General features: G+C 35.7%; 2 protein-coding genes across 2 annotated transcripts in view; both read left to right on the forward strand.

Annotated features, from left to right (window-relative positions):
* The window catches only part of unc79 (UNC-79 domain-containing protein), an 82,236-nt gene extending 80,814 nt beyond the window's left edge, over nucleotides 1-1,422 (forward strand). The window contains exon 57 of the mRNA XM_068763858.1: nucleotides 1,219-1,422. Coding sequence (XP_068619959.1) covers nucleotides 1,219-1,422 — 204 coding nt within the window. The remainder of the gene's footprint in view (nucleotides 1-1,218) is intronic.
* A 15,158-nt stretch (nucleotides 1,423-16,580) lies between these two features.
* Nucleotides 16,581-17,231, forward strand: LOC137920489 (ATP-dependent DNA helicase pif1-like). The gene has a single exon (XM_068763859.1). It carries the CDS (start codon nucleotides 16,581-16,583, stop codon nucleotides 17,229-17,231), a length of 651 nt encoding a protein of 216 aa, XP_068619960.1.
* Nucleotides 17,232-18,697: the final 1,466 nt, after the last annotated feature.

Genomic DNA, 18,697 nt, shown 5'->3' on the forward strand with positions numbered 1-18,697 from the left:
ATATAACCTGCAGATATTACATTGGTGTACAATACCCAGCGATAAATATTGCACATCGACCTTTGGAAAGAGACAATCGTCTAATTTCGGCTTCGTAGAGCACTATCTCTGTGCCACTCCACACACACCACACGTCCACATATATCTATATATATCAAACATTATTAAATTTTTATCTTTTTAAGTCTATTCATCAATCCAAATGTATCGCTAAATCAAAGTAACGAGTAGTTGCAAATAAGTCGTGTTATGTTCATTTTTTTCTAAATAAATTCTGAATTATCTGCGGCTCTACAATTAATTTAATGCCTAACAATGGCATAAACCATAGTTATTTAATATAACCTGCGGATATTACATTAGTGTACAATACCCAGCGATAAATATTGCACATCGACCTTTGCAAAGAGACAATCGGCTAATTTTGGCTTCGTAGAACGTTATCTCTATTATACGAAATACAAACAGTGTATGGGATAGAGATAATGCTCTACGACGCCGATTGTCTCTTTCTAAAGGTCGATGTGCAATATGTATCGACGGGTACTGTACCGTTTGATTATTTTGATTTCATTTAGGCTATATTTATTTATGTGTACAGTAATACCCAGCTTTACGCGACCCCGTTATACGCGGATTCACTATAACGCGAATTGCAAATTTCGCGCTCAAATGCCTCGAATTACGCGAAAGAGTGCATATAAATATAATGTAGTCATCAACTTCTCTATGGTGTCTTGACCATCTGTCAAACAATTAAAAACAGTGTTGGGTGTTATGAACGTATTTTACAAGAACGTAAACAAAACGTTACCCAAAAGACAATAGATGTATTTTTCCGTAAAAAATAAGAGTATGTATTGCATAAAGTGTTCCTAGAATTAAAGTGATTGATTAAAATGATTTGTATTTTTTTGTAATGATTTTTGACTATGTTTAATCATAAACCTCGTTATACGCGAATTTCAGTTAACGCGATTTTTTTTTGGAACGTATCCCTCGCGTAAAGCGGGGTATTACTGTATCTGTATAAACATGTGTTAATCTTTATTACAAGATCTATTGTTGTTGAGTTTCTTCATGTTTCTTCTCTATAACTATCACCTTGCGAAGCAGAGTAGAGTTATAAATAAAATATATTAAACAATAAGTTGACACTCAGTAAGAGTTCTGTAAAAAGTTCCAATTATGAATTTTATCTTTATCTTTATCTTTTAGATGCCACGTCACGTCGCACAGCGAGTTGACGCCTGTCGGGACGCGAAGCCCGAGCCTGTGAGGCCTTACTCCCTGGGCGGGGCGCAGGTCGTGAACTGTGGGGGCGGAGTGACAGGGGGCGCACGCTCACACCGTCGCCTGCACCGCCTAATGGCCAAAATGGCACAATTAGAGCTCCAACCACACTCCTTCTATTTCATATAATATTTCAGACGATTAAATGGAAAATTGATTTTATCTTCAATATTTATAAATACAGAATGATTGGTAATACGTAAGAAATTTCACCCCTCCACGGGGCATCTTCAGGAGTTATGTTACACCGATTAGTGCCAAACACACGTGTTGAGTGATTTAACGGTGGCGGTTGTGTAATTCGCATTGTTTGCCGCATACGCATTTATCAGCGGGCTGGCGGGCGGTGCACTTTGTTGCACGACTACCACTGCATGTGCAGAAGTGGCTAAACATTTGTCCTTTTCTTACTTAGGATGCACTTCCGCAAGGTAACGCCTGATTCCATTAAATATTGGTAATACGTGTGTAGTACCCGGCGATAAATATTGCACATCGACTTTTGAAAATAGAATCGCACGAAATACGACTGAAAAAACGTCATATAGGTAGTGTGGGACAGAGATAGTGCTCTACAAAGCCGAAATTAGCCGATTGTCTCTTTTCAAAGATCGATTTGCAATATTTATTACTGTATATTTTTTAAATGGGTGAATGTAAATCTTATTTGTCAGTTTCAATCCCGCATTTATAAAGAGAGACAGATAATAAATAATTTTAATATGTAGTAATCTGAATTTTGTAAAGTTTTTTTTCTTTAAACCATTGATTTTGAATGGGTGTACCATACATTAGTTGACAGCGTATTATCTGTATATTTACATCTATAACCAATCATCCTGTATAACAGAAAAAAATTTCATTGTTATGTACAGATTAAAAATATTTTTAACATAGTATACTTTTTAATTACTTTATCTATGAAATTTGAACAATAAATCTATTCTTGTTCAAATTTTATTGATTAAATCATGATATTTTTGTCATAATTTATTTATATTATTATTTTAAGCTTAAATTTAAGTCATAGTGATCACTATAGAAAAAAAAGAAGGAACTGACTTTACCCCCTATATTTATAGATATATTGTAGGTAATTTTATTTTTATTTTATATGTAAAGTCACTATCATTTTTATCATTATTTACTTCATGTTCCATATTTACAGTGACGAAACTATGTAAAGTAAAATATCTAAGAAACATATACATATATATGTTATAGTTTTTTTTTTTTAATTTAAATCGACGAAGGTTTCACACGCAATATATACGCTACTATAAAATCAATATAATCTAAGTGTCCACAAAAAACTCCGTTGTTTATTGGTTTGACAGCAGCGGTAGCTTTGTGGACTGAAGCAAACGTTGGTCCTGGGTTCGATTCCAGGGATACATTCTTAAATAATTCACACTCTGTTCATTAATCAAATAGAATCACCACTGCTAATAAAGAAGTTTCCAGAAGATGGTCAGCAACGTCCTCTGTGTATCATGCCATACTGTGACTGCGAAGCCTGACATTTTTGGGGGTGGCCTATTCTTTTCAGTTGGCTGAAATAACGATTAGATTGACCCAACAATAAAAATATATCTAAAGGAAACAAATATTGAGACATATATTAATATGTACCTGAATTTTACCATCCCTTAATATAAAACAACTAAATATATTTAAATTGTATATGTTATCGTATACGTGTGTTAATATTTGACAGGATTAGTCAGTGTTGCCAAATTAGTTAATGTTGTCCAAAGTTTTTAGGTATGTTTATAGGTTAAAGTTTTATAAATAAATTGATGTGATATTTATGTGTTTGATTTTTGAAAATTTATATTTGCTACCTTTAATCATAATTTACATTCAAACTTTTTATATAATAAACATAGTGTCCGGTGGCAAAATTCGAAATTCAAATTTAAATTTTTACGTAACGGTCTCTTTTTTCGTGGCTCCACTTTTTGGGGATCTCTCGTCTTTCTCTGTCTTTCTCGTCTTAAATCTGTGACAGGATCTTTTGTTTCAAATAATTTTCCTTTTCAAGTTCTTTTATTAAATCTTATTTCATTCTTTACAATTTCTTTAATACTCTTCTGTTTTATTCACTATACTTACACACATCTCTTTTCCTTCGCCGCATTCTTTTAGTATCACAATTTAGTCCTTAGTCATTAAACAGAGAAGCGGGTGAGAGGTAGAACTAGTTTTATTAATCGTGCGCGATATTGTAGTCACGATGTCATATAACGGGAGAACAGTGGGCAGTTTTCTCGGTACAATATTCGAGAGTAATGTGATGCTCCGAGAAAAGATCTGATTGGTTTGTAGATGCAGAGGTCTTATCAAAAGGTTCAATAACATATAACCTGCGACGGAGGCCTAGATTAACCTTTAGTACCAATGAAAACATGAAACTCGTCGCGAACAACTTGAACAATTATTCGTCAGTCAGTGTGAAAGACGGCGACTACTCTAGGGCTTCCCAAGACCATTGTACACGAAATAATATATATATATATATATATATATATATATATATATATATATAAATATATATATATATATATATATATATATATATATATGTACAGCGATAGCCCAGCGGTGGAGGAATGAGACTTGAGATCGTAGATCATGGATTCGATTAAATACCGCAGGCAATTTCTAGAGGGTTCGACGCTGGGTGAGAAGGTTAGATAAAGAAACAATAAAGCCGCTTAAAGCCAGTCATCCACAGCCAGACAGCTATTGTAAAAGATGCAATAAAGCGAAGAACGCACTATAAAGACTATACAAACTTATTTCCTTAATTGCCAAATTTGCACAATTTTTATGTTTCGCCGTCAGCCCCGACTGGCTCGATAGTGGAGTTTGTCTTTGTTCCCGGTGGTCCAGATTATGCCAGATATTTAGGAGTTCGTCACAATACTTTACTAGCGCTCTTAATAAATGTAAGATATAGTTGCTGTCATAATTTTTATTAATGATATATGTAGATATGTTACAACATAGCTCAAATGTTATTGGCTTTGAGTATTCTGACAATTGTTCAGATGACGGTTATTGTTCTATGTGCCTTACATAATATCAATTACAAGTAATAATTAATGTTCTTAGTTACAAAGCTGCCTCACTTTCACTCTTTACCTCCATTAGTTAGTCCGTCATATCGATAATTAGTTGTAATGTAAAAGTTTTAGCTTCGTTAAACTGTTAAAAACTTTTATAATGGACAAACGAAATGCAGTGTTATAATTTTGTAAGAAATTAATTAAACTTTTTTATTGTTTTTTTGTTCTTTTCAGCCGATTGACGTAAACTGTAAGGTATAAACTTCCTGCAAAGATCGCCTCGATGACAGGTCCTGCGATGTCGGCATATTACAATTATCTGCTTCTTCCTTCCCTTTTCCCTTTATTTGGGGTCGGGTCTCTTTATCAATTTGCGCCAGGCCACTCTATCCTGGGTTGTCTCTGCATCAAGTTGAAGGGTTTCCAGTTCCTTTCTAATATTAGACCACCACGTAGCTTTTAGACGACCTCTCTCTCTCTCTTGGGAAATCTGGGAGGCTTAAAGCAGTTTTTACCACGTGGTCATCTGGTTTTCGTTAAATGTGGCCATACCATCGCAATCTATTTTCCTGTAATTTGCTGTTTCATATTACAATTATACACTTATGAAAATCTGGTTTACCAGATGCATGATTTCAGAGCTCGAAATAACACATTATAAATCGACCAATTTAAGATTCAACCTTTCGGACCTCATTGTAAATACAAAAGAGATATTAAATCAACAAGTTACAGCCCAAACCTAGATCCCTTTTGGGGGATTCCTAAAGCCTAGTCTTTCCATGGAGCGTCCGTTAAAGCAATCTAAGAACTGAAGCCTTGCAATACGGAGAAATAATAGTATGTTTCAACCCGAATCAATGAAACACTGGCGCCCCCTAGGCCAGACTACCCACCCCCCCGGCTATAACTATTAACTATGCCATCATAACGAGATTTTTTTCATATTCCAACAAGTAATTTTATAGGTAGGTATAGCTTACAGTATGATACGGCCTGTCTGCTTATGACGGCAGAATAACACTTATTTTTATGTCTGTAGCACATCTATGTTGCGAAACTAAGCGGCGAACCGCGATAGATTCCAAGACAATGCTCTTAGCTGTCTCTGGGGGTGCCCGTGTGCATTGCACACCCTGCACTATAGGTTAAGCCACCCTTCACCCGAGTCGAAGCCTCCTAGAGCATTACAATTTCGGAACCTTTGCACTATGCATCATGCCACCTTAAATCTGTATAATCTGAAAAAATAATGCCGGTTTGGCAGCAATGTAAGTCTGGTTTAAAAAGGCATTGAGTTGCCAGTTGTACAATCGGAACTTTTTATTCTCTGAACACATTATTACATTGTTTGTGGAATCTAAAAATATTATCCGGAACTATGTTTTAGTCACTAAAATTATATGACGTCAATAAGGCCAACTTCATTCTTTTAAAAGCGTAATTGAAGCTATGTCTTCGTATGTATTTATATTTTTTATTGATAACAATTCAGCCAGTAATCCGCGTTCACACCTCAACATTGCGTGTGTAACAATAACATACGATAACTGCAGCGATTCTCACGCCATCTATTGTCTCAGCTATTTCCTAACTGTCAACATTAATTATTGTTTTATTGAATTAAAAATTGATTTCATTATATCACTGCATTATTTACGATTTTCTATTATAATAGATTGGGTAAAAAGTTTTTTTTTGGAAATTTTAAACCTAATTAATTTTTGTTATGTGAAATTAATTGTGTAATACTTCTTTATATCAGAGAAGAAATCCTCAGAACGTTAGAGGTAAAATTTTCTAATTCGAAGGCTGTTTTCGCAGTGAAAAATCGAAAATTTTATTGGTCACAAACCTTGCTAGAGCATAGTAAAATCATGATTCATCCCATTATTAACACTTACGAACTATAAATCTCTTTTTATTTCACTTCCACTTTCCCCGCGCATGAAAAAGATTCTTGATACATAGGTGATTGGTTATAGCTTAAAAGAAGTAAATGCGTAGCTCATTTGTTGTCGATTTATGTATGGTACACTATATTCAAAAGACTGTAATAAATTACTTCATTATCATTAAGTTATTTTCTGGAAATTAAATGTCCTTAATTAAAAAAAGATATTTCTCCACCGTTCGTTACGCAAACGGCATCTTTCACCCGACCCCGTCGTCGTGATCAGCGCGGGCGATCCGAGGAAGGATCAGTTTCCTTCCTTAGATTGCCGAGAAGTCCACGCTGACCTCTAATCCTCACTCCACACGCACTACACCAGAGTTCCCCAAACTTTTTTGTGTCGTAGACCCCTTGCCATGTTTTTCCGTGTTGGGTAGACCCCCTACTTACCTGATATTGATTTCCTGTAAATTTCTAACTGTAGTGAAGTTAAGTGTTAAAAACTTAAAGTAAAAACACATGTTAATTTATACATTTATTAATTGAATTTAAATTAAAACTACTCAACATAAAATTTTGTATCTGTTATGTAAATTTTACGTAACATTAAATAAACTATAAATAAAATAACATAAGTAATAAGTCAATATATTTAGTGAGAAGGATGAACCTGATGCTTTAATAATAAATTATCAACATTTGGCGTCAATTTTGTAAGGGTCAATCTTAAATCTCCTCGGCTAATGATGTCCGGTCTGTTTCTTTTTTTCGTTTTATAAACATATATAATATTTTTTTACTTCATAGGTACTTTTATAAATAATGTAAATGTTTTGATATTATAAGATAGTATGATGTAAGTAAATAGGTACTATCAGTGTATGTGTTGAGATCCACTATCGTGGACCCCCATTCTCATTTCATGGACCCCTAAATTTTTTTTCGCTGACGTAGACCCTTTGCAGGTTGTCATAGACTCCTAGGGGTCGATATAGACTACTTTGGGAATCACTGCACTACACCAACATCAACACTGACACGACCAGGTAAGTTTCGTCTTAACTGCCTCAACCTCCATCAGAGCGTTTAAAGTAGGTTCGAAAATACAAATGCTTTAGTTTATAGTATAGTTCACGAATGCTTCCGCTTCGTGAACTCATATCTGAAGCTGTAAAAGCCTTAGGGCTAGCAGCACTTATTTCATCGGAACAGTAGAATAGAAATGGATATTTGTCCGATACATACAAATATAATAAGATAATCAATATAGATGTAGCATTACACTTCGTATTATTAGCGATCTACGGCCATAACCGACGATATAATCTCGGACACGCTGTAGTTCAATCGTCCTTTCTATATTCCAAAAGATTTGCAGACTACAACTCATGTGTTTTTGCGTCAAGGACCCTAAAGGCGATCTTTAAACACCGTATCAAGGTCCATTTTAGGTGCTTCGTCACGACACAAAAACCTTTGACATAGAGGTTAAGGGAAAAACAATTAATGTCACGATCGACTGGCTTAAACCGGCGTATTTAGCAAAAGAATGCATGACACCAACCGACGTGATCAGCAATGAGGCTACCAGAGACTAGAGTGACAAACATAGGTCGCGTAGCGGACACCATGTACTTTTTCCTTCCCATCTTCAGGACTACTATCGACCGTAGCCACGGTCTTGGGGGAGGCGTAATGTGGGCGCCTGGCCTCTTTGGTTTTTTGACATGACGGTGGTTAAGTCAGTTGGTTTTACTTGTCAAAGCAAATTTATGTTTTATAATAATTTGTGTTTTACTAAAATATAAAAATATATTACTAATATGTGAAATTTAATAAAGAATCCACAAGACTTTTGTATTAAATTATTACTAGGCGTTTTAATTTAAATTCGAATACCGGTTTGAATTCAAGCGCTATCAGTGATGTTATCACAGCCATTGCGTTAAGACCTTAAATGTAAATTGTGAATAGTCTCTATATAAATGTAAATATTAGCAACATTTACATCCTTGCCATCTAGGAAGAACAGATAAGTGCTTGGATAGTAACTTCCTTACGCCACGTTATAGTGTATATAGTTATGTTTATTTAATTGAAAAGACAACCTGCGTAAATGTTAACCAGTTTCATATATTTCGAAACGTGTGAGCGGATCTGTTAAACATTTCTTTCGCCATATTAAAAATACTCTAGTCTAAAAAAGCCTCATCGCAATTAAAATCGGAGACGAGCGTACGAGGGTTTGCGTCATTTAAAAAATTCCATTACTGCAACAATTACAAGCCCACATTGCGCACATGTTTGTCAACTCTGTGAATACTATCAGTTATGGGTAATTGATATTAACGAAATTTTGAATATACAGTGCACTCGGTTTTTAAACGGTTTTATTTAGTTTGACCCGTACGGAATCGTACAGATTGATCTTAAATTTGGTACACACATTTAATTTAGATGACAATACAATATAATAAAATCAATAACATTATAAATCTAAGATGGCCGCCGATACAATATGGCGGAATACATATTTTTCCTTAACCCCCTCAATATGGGTATCAAATGAAAGGGCTACACTAGTAAAACACGATGATTACGTCAAAATTTAAAATTCAAGATGGACGCCGTTCCAATATGGCGGACTAGGTACATATTTTTCCACAACCACCACAATATGGGTATCAAAAAACCGTTTAACTTAAAAGTTTTTTAAATGTATTTTACTTAGTCATACTTGGGCTTTCGAATTCAAATTCGAACGCCAAATTGAATTCGAACTTATAAACCTACTTTGTACAGTGCAATTACTACAATTTTATTCTCTTTAGTGCCCACTCCATTTTCAAAACAAATAATTTCCAAACAAAAAATATAAAATGATGACAGGAAATAAATTTATTTTTTATCGTAGAAGATAATGTTCGAAATTCAAATTATTGTTTTTTTTAAGTGTACAAAAAACCAGTAACAGAATTCATCGCTAGACTAGGTACATTTATTAATATTATAATCAACATAGGATCATTTACAATAACCACTTATGTACTTCATGAATTAAACGCAAGTTTCGTGCGCTAAGAAAGGATGGCAAGTTTTAGTTGCAGCGAGTTGTCGAAGAAAGGAATATTACATCACTTATCGACAATAAGGAGAGTCGCGGGACCTTTCTAGAGCACTGCAGAACGGTCCGGAGAGACCATTAAAAGGACCAAGTAGGCAAAGTTGCAAGTATATAAGACTAATCAAGATAAATACTTAAATCTGATTGAATCTTCCTATTCTGATAAATGTAGTATCTAAATAGAATTCTAAATGTAAGAAAAGAAAAAACAAAGAAATAAAAATGAGGCAAAATAGTTCAAAATGTAAACCTGTAGTATTCAGACGAGAAGGCGACGAAAGTGAGGTGATGAATGTAAGGTTTACGAAAGGAATGACAGATTTTTGGAAAATAAAATATGAATAAGTAAATCACGTTAAGAAGTAAAATGAGACGAGAATGCAAATAATGTGAAGAAAAAAAAATCTGGTCCAGATTTCCTTACCTCTGATTCATAATAGGGAAATAGGTACAATCGTCTCTGTGGTTCATTCAGTGATCGAGCTCTAAACAGACCAGTTGTGGAAGACCACGTTTCCCAACTGTAAAATGTCACTGGTCACATATATTGGTCGTATACTTTCGTTTTAAAACAATAGCGACAAATATTTAGATATTTTCATCAAAATTTTATATTAAAGATTTTTGTTTGGATTCTTCTCCTGTATTTGTGATACCATATTTAAATAATGCAATAAACTAATTATTTAAACTGTCTAATTCATATTTGAACTTCATCGAGCTTTCAACGAAGCCAGCCGAGGCTTCCTAAGGAGCCCTTGACCTTTGCTACCTTAAAAAAAGTTTTAGGCTAAGCGGTTTTAGCAACCTGCTCTCTCGCACCCGCGGAATATTCAAATGCCATTTGAACAGAAGTGCAAGTGGAATAAAAAATGATTTTTGATATTTAGTATCATTAATATTAATCTTTGAAATAATTACGAATAAAATAAACGAATCTGTTACAATTACGTACTATGAATGCGAGTGATACCAAAAGATAAAAGTTCATGTAACAATATTGTTATGTGATTACATTGTGATACAAATAAATCTCGTAATATCTTTTGTGTAAAAACTAGGAAGTATTACGTACGATGAACCATAGAATAGAGATACAATATTAAATATGTATAAATATAAAATTGTTATGTTCGTATATTAATTTTGTTATGGTTGAAATAATAAATACATTTCATTTTATGTATATTACATAATTTTTATTATAAAGACCTTCGTAGACTAATAAATGTAGCCAACATTGAACATTGAATTTACATTTTGAAGTGCTACAGAACAGATAGCTGGTGCTGGAGTAAAGACCTGGAACCAGCAAGAATAAGACGTCTATCTAGAACAGAGTTCCCCAAACTTTTTTGTGTCGTAGACCCCTTGCCATGTTTTTCCGTGTTGGTTAGACCCCCTGACTACTTACCTGATATTGATTTCCTATAAATTTCTAACTGTAGTGAAGTTTAGTGTATGTTCAAAATGTACTGCGACCACAAAGCGAATACCAACATCTTACAACTTACACAATTTTATAAACATATATAATAGTTTTTTACTTCATATTCACTTTTATAAATAATGTAAATGTTTTGATATTATAAGATAGTATGATGTAAGTAAATAGGTACTATCAGTGTATGTGTTGAGATCCACTATAATGGACCTCCATTTTCATTTCATTGACCCCCAAATTTTTTTTCGCGGACTTAGACCCCTTGCAGGTTGTCAGACCCCTAGGGGTAGATGTAGACCACTTTGGGAATCACTGATCTAGAAGATGGATAAACTTGATGTCGCTTCCAATTGGTCTTATTAAGTCTTTGGGCGCTGGGCTCCTTTTGACTCCAACTGCCATCGGTTGCATGAGCTATGTGCCTCTCCCACTGCTTTTTCAGTGGAACAGTTCTTCCAACTAAGTCAGAAACCTTAATTTTTCTACGGTACTCATTTCTGATAGGATCTCACAGCGAAACTTCGAACATTGTCCCCTCCATAGCTCTCCTGGTGATTTTGGGCTCTTACGACCACGTCTCGCACCCGTAAATTATCACCAATAACACATACTGGTCAAAAACCTTCGTCTACATTCCGATATTTGGAACGAGAATGTCTTTTGGAGGTTTCAGAACGCTACCCATTCGAGTTGGATTTTACAAGTGATTCAGATTACTACATGTAATAAATTAATTATAATTTATTATTTAAAAAAGATGTCTTTTGTCAGAAGTTATTTATCTGTCGCATTACAATTGTTTCAAAGTGATTACTTTATATACAGTAAGGATGTAAATTGGTGTAAAGGTATTGAAATTTTTTGCCGAAGTGAACTATATGTTTACTCCCTCTAAAGTTTTTATATCTATAACCAATCATTCTGTACAACCTTCTTCTTCTTCTTCCCTTTTCCCTTTATTTGGGGTCGGGTCTCCTTATCAATTTGCGCCAGGCCACTCTATCCTGGGTTGTCCCTGCATCAAGTTGAAGGGTTTCCAGTTCCTTTCTGATATTAGACCACCACGTAGCTTTTGGACGCCCTCTCCCTCTTGGGAATTCTGGACCGGAACCGGTTCGGGCTTTAATAACTCATATAATTGTAAATTACACAGATTTTCATATAGATAGTATTAAATAAATACGATTTTTTATCAAATAATTGCTAACATGTATGCTTTTTCATTTAATTACCAATAATTCGGTATACCATTTTATAAGCAATTCAAATGTTACAAGTTACCAGTGGAAATATACATCTGTGCAAAAGCGAAATATCTTTTAGCTTTCACTACGTGATAATCTGTAAAACAGCGAAGTAAACGCAAGGGATAAGGTAAAACGTGATGTTTGCACTTTTAAAATTACTCACGGTCTCATATAGAACGCTACCTCCGTACCTACGTGATGCCCGTAGAAAGTTTTGTGAGAGTTTTCCTGAAAACATAAGGCTGTGGAGGAGTAAAAGTTTCTCATTAGATATTTAGCGTTAGACGAAACGCTATAGTACTGCATCAAGTCACAAGCGTCAGCGGGAGCGATTTCTAAAGAAGAGACATTCAAAGTAAAAAATAAAAATATGATCACTTTCGTTCCAGAAATTTTAAATAACTTGATTTATCTTAATTTCAAATTACTATGTAATACAGTTATTAATATTTGCTATCAGTTTTTGCTAGCTGCGGACTTTGTGTTTCCGGTTATATATGGACTGTGGCATTTTAATAGCGTTTCAAAGTGTTCGCCTTATACGAAATAAACAATTTCGTTTCCACCCCAGCCAATGCCTCATTTTCCGCTACTGCTTATCTACCCGCTACCGCTAATAAATTACAGCATATCCTCGATACGGATATGAACCGTGGCAACCTCGAAACAAGAGCGAAACAATCTCACGTGTCATCGCAAGTTACATCACTGTACGCGCACCCTACTATACTACTCTATGCACTCTTCGTTGTAGCTCAAACTAGAAAGCTTTGATATCAAATATTTAACAAATTATTATTATAACTTGTAATTTTCATACAGCTGATTTCAACCAATAAAAGTATATACGATAATCTCAGGCAGGGGTGAGCAAACTTTTTAATCAATGCCCCAATTAATATTTAAAATTTTCTTGACGCACATAAAGTAGCACATGTTCATTATTTACAAAACTTTATCTTCTATATATATAAAAGAAAGTCGTTTTAGTTACACCACTTGTAACTCAAGAACGGCAGAACAGATTCGGCTGAAATTTGGTAGGGAGGTAGCTTAGAGCCAGGAGATGGACATAGGATACTTTTTATCCCGTTTGACAGCGTTCCCGTGTGACTTGACATGAAACGTCAGTCACTATAAAACGTGGTGTAACAAAAAAGAATCAGACTTGGAATAACAAAACGCAAATGACAGCTATGTAATTGACCTAAAATGACAGCTATGTATTGACGTATGGATGACAATTTGATATTTGTAAGAAATCAATATTAAAACTATTTCTATTAAATAAATAATTAACAAGTGGATTGAAGTGAAGTGAAGTTTAATTAATAATGCCGCGACCAAGACGATCGAATCTTTCCCGACAAAGCCGTAATGCAAGAAGAATACAAAATACTGCAAATGAAAGGACTGAAGAAGAACAAGAAATTGCACGTGAACAGCGCCGCGATAGTATGGCTCGACTTCGTGCTTCTCAATCACGAGAGCAAAGTGAAGCAGCCCGTGAAACAGCTCGGTTGGCAATGCAGAATCGTCGAGCGAACAACAGAAGGCAACAAATAGATAATGTGCGACGCAGAACAAGATATTTAGCTGATTTGAATCGAGCAGCGTTTCGATACGATTGCAGCAATGATTACAGCTTGCATCCTAGCGTTTGCATTGGGCAAATGGACGTTGTTTGCGAGTATTGTGGTGCATTAAAGTTTTCCGGAGAAACGCCTGGATTATGCTGCCTTAATGGTAAAGTGAAATTGCCAGTGTTGACTCCGCCACATGAGCCATTGTATTCATTGCTTTGTGGCGAAACACAAGAATCACGCCACTTTCTTGCAAATACTCGAAAATACAATAGTTGTTTCCAAATGACGTTATTTGGGGCAGACATTATCGAAGAAGGAGGATTTAATCCGACTTTTAAGGTATTTATTTTTGTACTTACATAGAATGTAGTTAAAGAATAACTTACTTTATCTATTGGTATGTATTATATTTGCTAATACTGAACTCTACCCTCCCACAGAAAAAGTGTTTATAACTCAGTTAATACTGTCTGGTTTTTATTTTGTAGATACAAGGACAGATCCACCATCGAATTGGATCATTACTACCTTTCGAAGGTACACAGAATAAATTTTTACAAATATATTTCATGGGCAACATGGAAGAACAACTTGATCGACGCCTAGGGATCAATGCAGGAATGAAGCGAGCAATTATTCAAGACTTGCAGTGTCTGCTTCATGAACATCATGCATTGGTCAGGTTGTTTAAGAGTGCTTTAGAGCAAATGCCAAATGATGACTATAAAGTTGTCATTAAAGCAGATAAACGACCATCTGGAACACACGAACGCACATTTAATGCTCCAACAGTAGACGAAGTTGCCATCCTGATTGTTAGTGAACAATTGGAAAAACGCGATATTGTGCTTACACGTCGCGATACTGGACAACTGCAACAAATATCTGAAACTCATCGATCATATGACGCATTGCAATACCCACTGATGAATTGGCAAGGAGAAGATGGATATTATTTTAATATTAAAAGGATAAATCCATTGAATGGTAAAGTATCAGTATCTTAATAATGGTTAATTTCTGTATTATTTGTCTTTGAAATGGTTAATTAATCAATTTTGAATTTCAGGTGAAGAAACTACAAAGAAAGTTAGCTCAATGAATTATTATGCATATCGTTTGATGATTCGTCAAAATGCTGACAACTATTTGCTGCGGTTTCGTCGATTGTTTCAGCAGTATTGCGTTGACATGTATGTAAAAATAGAAACGGAACGTTTAACATTTATTAGGTTGAACCAAGCCAAACTGCGTTCTGAGGAGTACATCCATTTACGTGATGCAGTTAGTACTGAAGGAAATGCAGCTAATATTGGTCGATTAACTATTCTGCCGGCGACGTACATTGGTAGCCCACGTCATATGCATGAATATGCACAAGATGCAATGACATATGTTCGTCATTACGGCCGGCCAGATCTCTTTATTACTTTTACCTGTAATCCAAAATGGATAGAAATTATTCAATTGCTGCTTCCCGGACAAACATCAAATGATAGACACGACATCACAGCACGTATATTCAGGCAAAAAATTCGGTCCCTGATGAACTTTATTGTTAAACAACGCATCTTTGGAGATACTCGATGCTGGATGTATTCAATCGAATGGCAAAAGCGAGGCCTGCCGCACGCACACATTCTTATTTGGTTAGTGAAAAGAATTCAGCCTGACCAAATAGATGATATCATATGTGCCGAGATTCCTGATCATTAAGTCGATCCAGACCTACATGATGTTCTTACTACTAATATGATTCATGGACCGTGTGGTGCCATCAATCTCCAATCACCTTGCATGGTCGATGGAAAGTGCTCTAAACGATATCCACGGAAATTAACGGCGGAGACTGTCACTGGCAACGATGGGTATCCGCTGTACCGGCGTCGATCACCAGATGACAACGGTCGAACTGTCACAACGAAAGTGACAACAGTTGGATTGTTCCATATTCGCCACTTATTTCTAAAACGTTCAAGACACATTGCAACGTTGAATACTGCAATTCAGTTAAGTCCATAAAATATATTTGCAAATATGTCACGAAAGGCAGTGATATGGCGGTTTTTGAATTGCAATCCTCAAATACCAACGATGAAATTTCACGCTATCTAGTTGGTCGTTATGTGAACTGTAATGAAGCGATTTGGCGTATATTCGCATTTCCAATTCACGAACGTCATCCTACTGTTATACATTTGGCGGTGCATCTGGAGAATGGTCAACGAGTATATTTCACGGCTTCGAATGCTACGCAACGTGCTGAAACACCTCCAGCAACTACATTGACCAGTTTTTTTGCAATCTGCCAAAGCGATCAGTTTGCACGAACTTTGCTTTACTCGGAGATGCCACGTTATTATACTTGGAATGCTTCATCCAAGAATTTTCAAAGACGGAAGCAAGGTGATGCGGTTCCTGGGTATCCAGATGTGCGTTCTACTGATGCTCTTGGTCGTATGTATACAGTTCATCCAAAGAATGATGAATGTTTCTATTTGCGGTTGTTGCTGGTAAATGTGCGTAGGCCAACTTCATTTGAGACACTACGAACTGTTAATGGTGTAATATTCCCAACATATCGTGCTGCATGTGAAGAATTGAACTTATTAGAAAACGATACCCATTGGGATACGACAATCGCTGAAGCCATTATCTTTGCATCTCCAAGTCTGATACGCACATTATTCGCTATCATAATTTCGACATGTTTTCCATCAAACCCATGTAACCTGTGGCACAAATACAAGGATAGTATGTCAGAAGATATTTTACATCAAAGTCGTGTCAGTTCCAGAAATCACGATATTGAGATGAATGAGGAGATACATAATCGTGCTTTACTCTTGATCGAAGATATGTGTTACCTCATGTGCGGTAATTTATTAATCAGGTTAGGAATGCCAGCGCCAAATCGTGAAATGAATGACGCATTTAATCGAGAATTGGAACGGGAACGTGAATATGATCACCAGGAATTAGATTTAGTAGTTCAAAGGAATGTACCCCTGTTAAATTACCAACAAAAGGAAGTTTATGATACTTTAATGAAGGCAATCGCTGATGAAAATGGTGGTTTATATTTCCTAGATGCCCCTGGTGGAACTGGCAAGACATTCCTTATGTCATTAGTTTTAGCAACTGTTCGGGCGAGATCCAACATAGCGGTTGCAGTTGCTTCTTCTGGAATAGCAGCCACATTGTTAGAAGGATGCCGTACGGCTCATTCAGCATTCAAATTACCGTTAAATCTTCAAACTATTGAAGAACCAACGTGTAATATTGCAAAACACTCAGCAATGGCCAAAGTTTTAGCGGCATCGAAAATCATCATCTGGGACGAATGCACAATGGCGCATAAACGTGCATTAGAAGCACTTAACCGAACATTAAAAGATTTACGCAATGACTCGAGATGTTTTGGAGGAGCAATGATTTTACTGTCTGGCGATTTCCGCCAAATACTGCCAATAATTCCAAGATCTACGGCTGCCGATGAAATAAACGCTTGCCTCAAATCGTCAAATCTATGGCGCTATGTGAAGAAACTGCAGCTGACAACAAACATGTGAGTTACATTGCTTAATGATACATCTGCTGAAGATTTCTCGGAGCAATTGCTGACTATCGGTAATGGTCAAGTACCTGTCGATGAATCGAGCGGATTAATATCATTTCCAAATAATTTCTGTAATTTTGTCTCATCAAAAGACGAACTTATCAATAATGTATTTCCAAATATTATTTCTAACTACAGAAATAATGAATGGTTGAGTGAGCGAGCAATTTTAGCGGCTAAGAATAAAGATGTAGATGACCTGAACTACATAATTCAAAATAAGGTCATTGGAACAATGCATTCATTCAAATCTATTGACTGCGTCACAAATGAAGATGAAGCCACCAACTATCCAATTGAATTTTTAAACTCTTTGGACGTGCCTGGCTTACCACCGCACAATTTACGCCTAAAGGTTGGCTCCGTAGTAATCATGCTTCAAAACATAAACCAACCAAAACTGTGCAACGGTACGCGTTTGGTGGTTAGTAAATTGATGAACAATGTAATTTACGCTACGATAATGATAGGAAAATTCAAAGGTGAGGAAGTTCTCATTCCGAGGATCCCGATGATCCCAACCGATATGCCGTTTGAATTTAAAAGACTTCAATTTCCGATACGTCTTGCATTCGCCATGACCATCAACAAATCACAAGGCCAATCCTTAAAAGTTTGTGGTTTAAATCTAGAACATTCATGTTTTTCACATGGTCAATTATACGTGGCATGTTCACGGGTCGGAAGACCATCTACGTTGTTTGTTTTTGCGCCTGATAATAAAACAAAAAATGTCGTGTATCACAAGGTACTTAAGTGAAGAGCAACCTATGTACTAAAATACAGAAATAATAATGAATGATTAATGTAGTTATTTAATTTTTTTTTGTAATTTTTCCAAAAAAAAAACACAATCTGCTTATTTATTGCCATTGAGGCGGAACAAAGTTCGCCGGGTCAGCTAGTTGATAATAAACTAAAATTAAAAAAAGATAGAGTTATAAGAGTTGAGATCGTTTGTTTGCAATTTTTATAACACAAAGTTTTGTGTTTTGAACACAGATAAACTGGAAACATTTGACCAACACTCCAAACTCTAGAGCTTAACTCACAAAGGCATCGTCACCAATGAACCTCTTGGCTGATCTCTGTGTGGAGTCCAAAGATTATAGCTTGGGTCCAAGTCGGATTCTCAATCAAGTCCAATCAGGTACAAGGTTCCTTTTTTTAACAATCTTGGCTACATCCACATTCGTTTCTACAATAGAACCCCTATATTACTTCACATCTCTTAGATTTAGTAACACCACGTGTTATAAAAGTACATAAAATTAGTTTTTTGACTCTTATAACCAGTAAAGTAAAGAAGGTGATAAAAAGTAATTGATTATAAAATTAACCAACATAGTCCAGCGGATTAGTAAGTTAAAGAGACGACACATATACGCAGCATATTGCGCATAGAACAGATTACCGCTG

The sequence above is a fragment of the Battus philenor genome, unplaced genomic scaffold (assembly GCF_028537555.1).
Source record: "Battus philenor isolate CCGP_79_NKW_IND1 unplaced genomic scaffold, ilBatPhil1.0.hap1 SCAF_18, whole genome shotgun sequence".
NCBI classification, from domain to species: domain Eukaryota; kingdom Metazoa; phylum Arthropoda; class Insecta; order Lepidoptera; family Papilionidae; genus Battus; species Battus philenor.

Excerpts from the sequence above, each read along its gene's own strand:
- LOC137920489 (XM_068763859.1), top strand. The coding sequence starts at position 16,581 with ATGAATGACGCATTTAATCGAGAATTGGAACGGGAACGTGAATATGAT.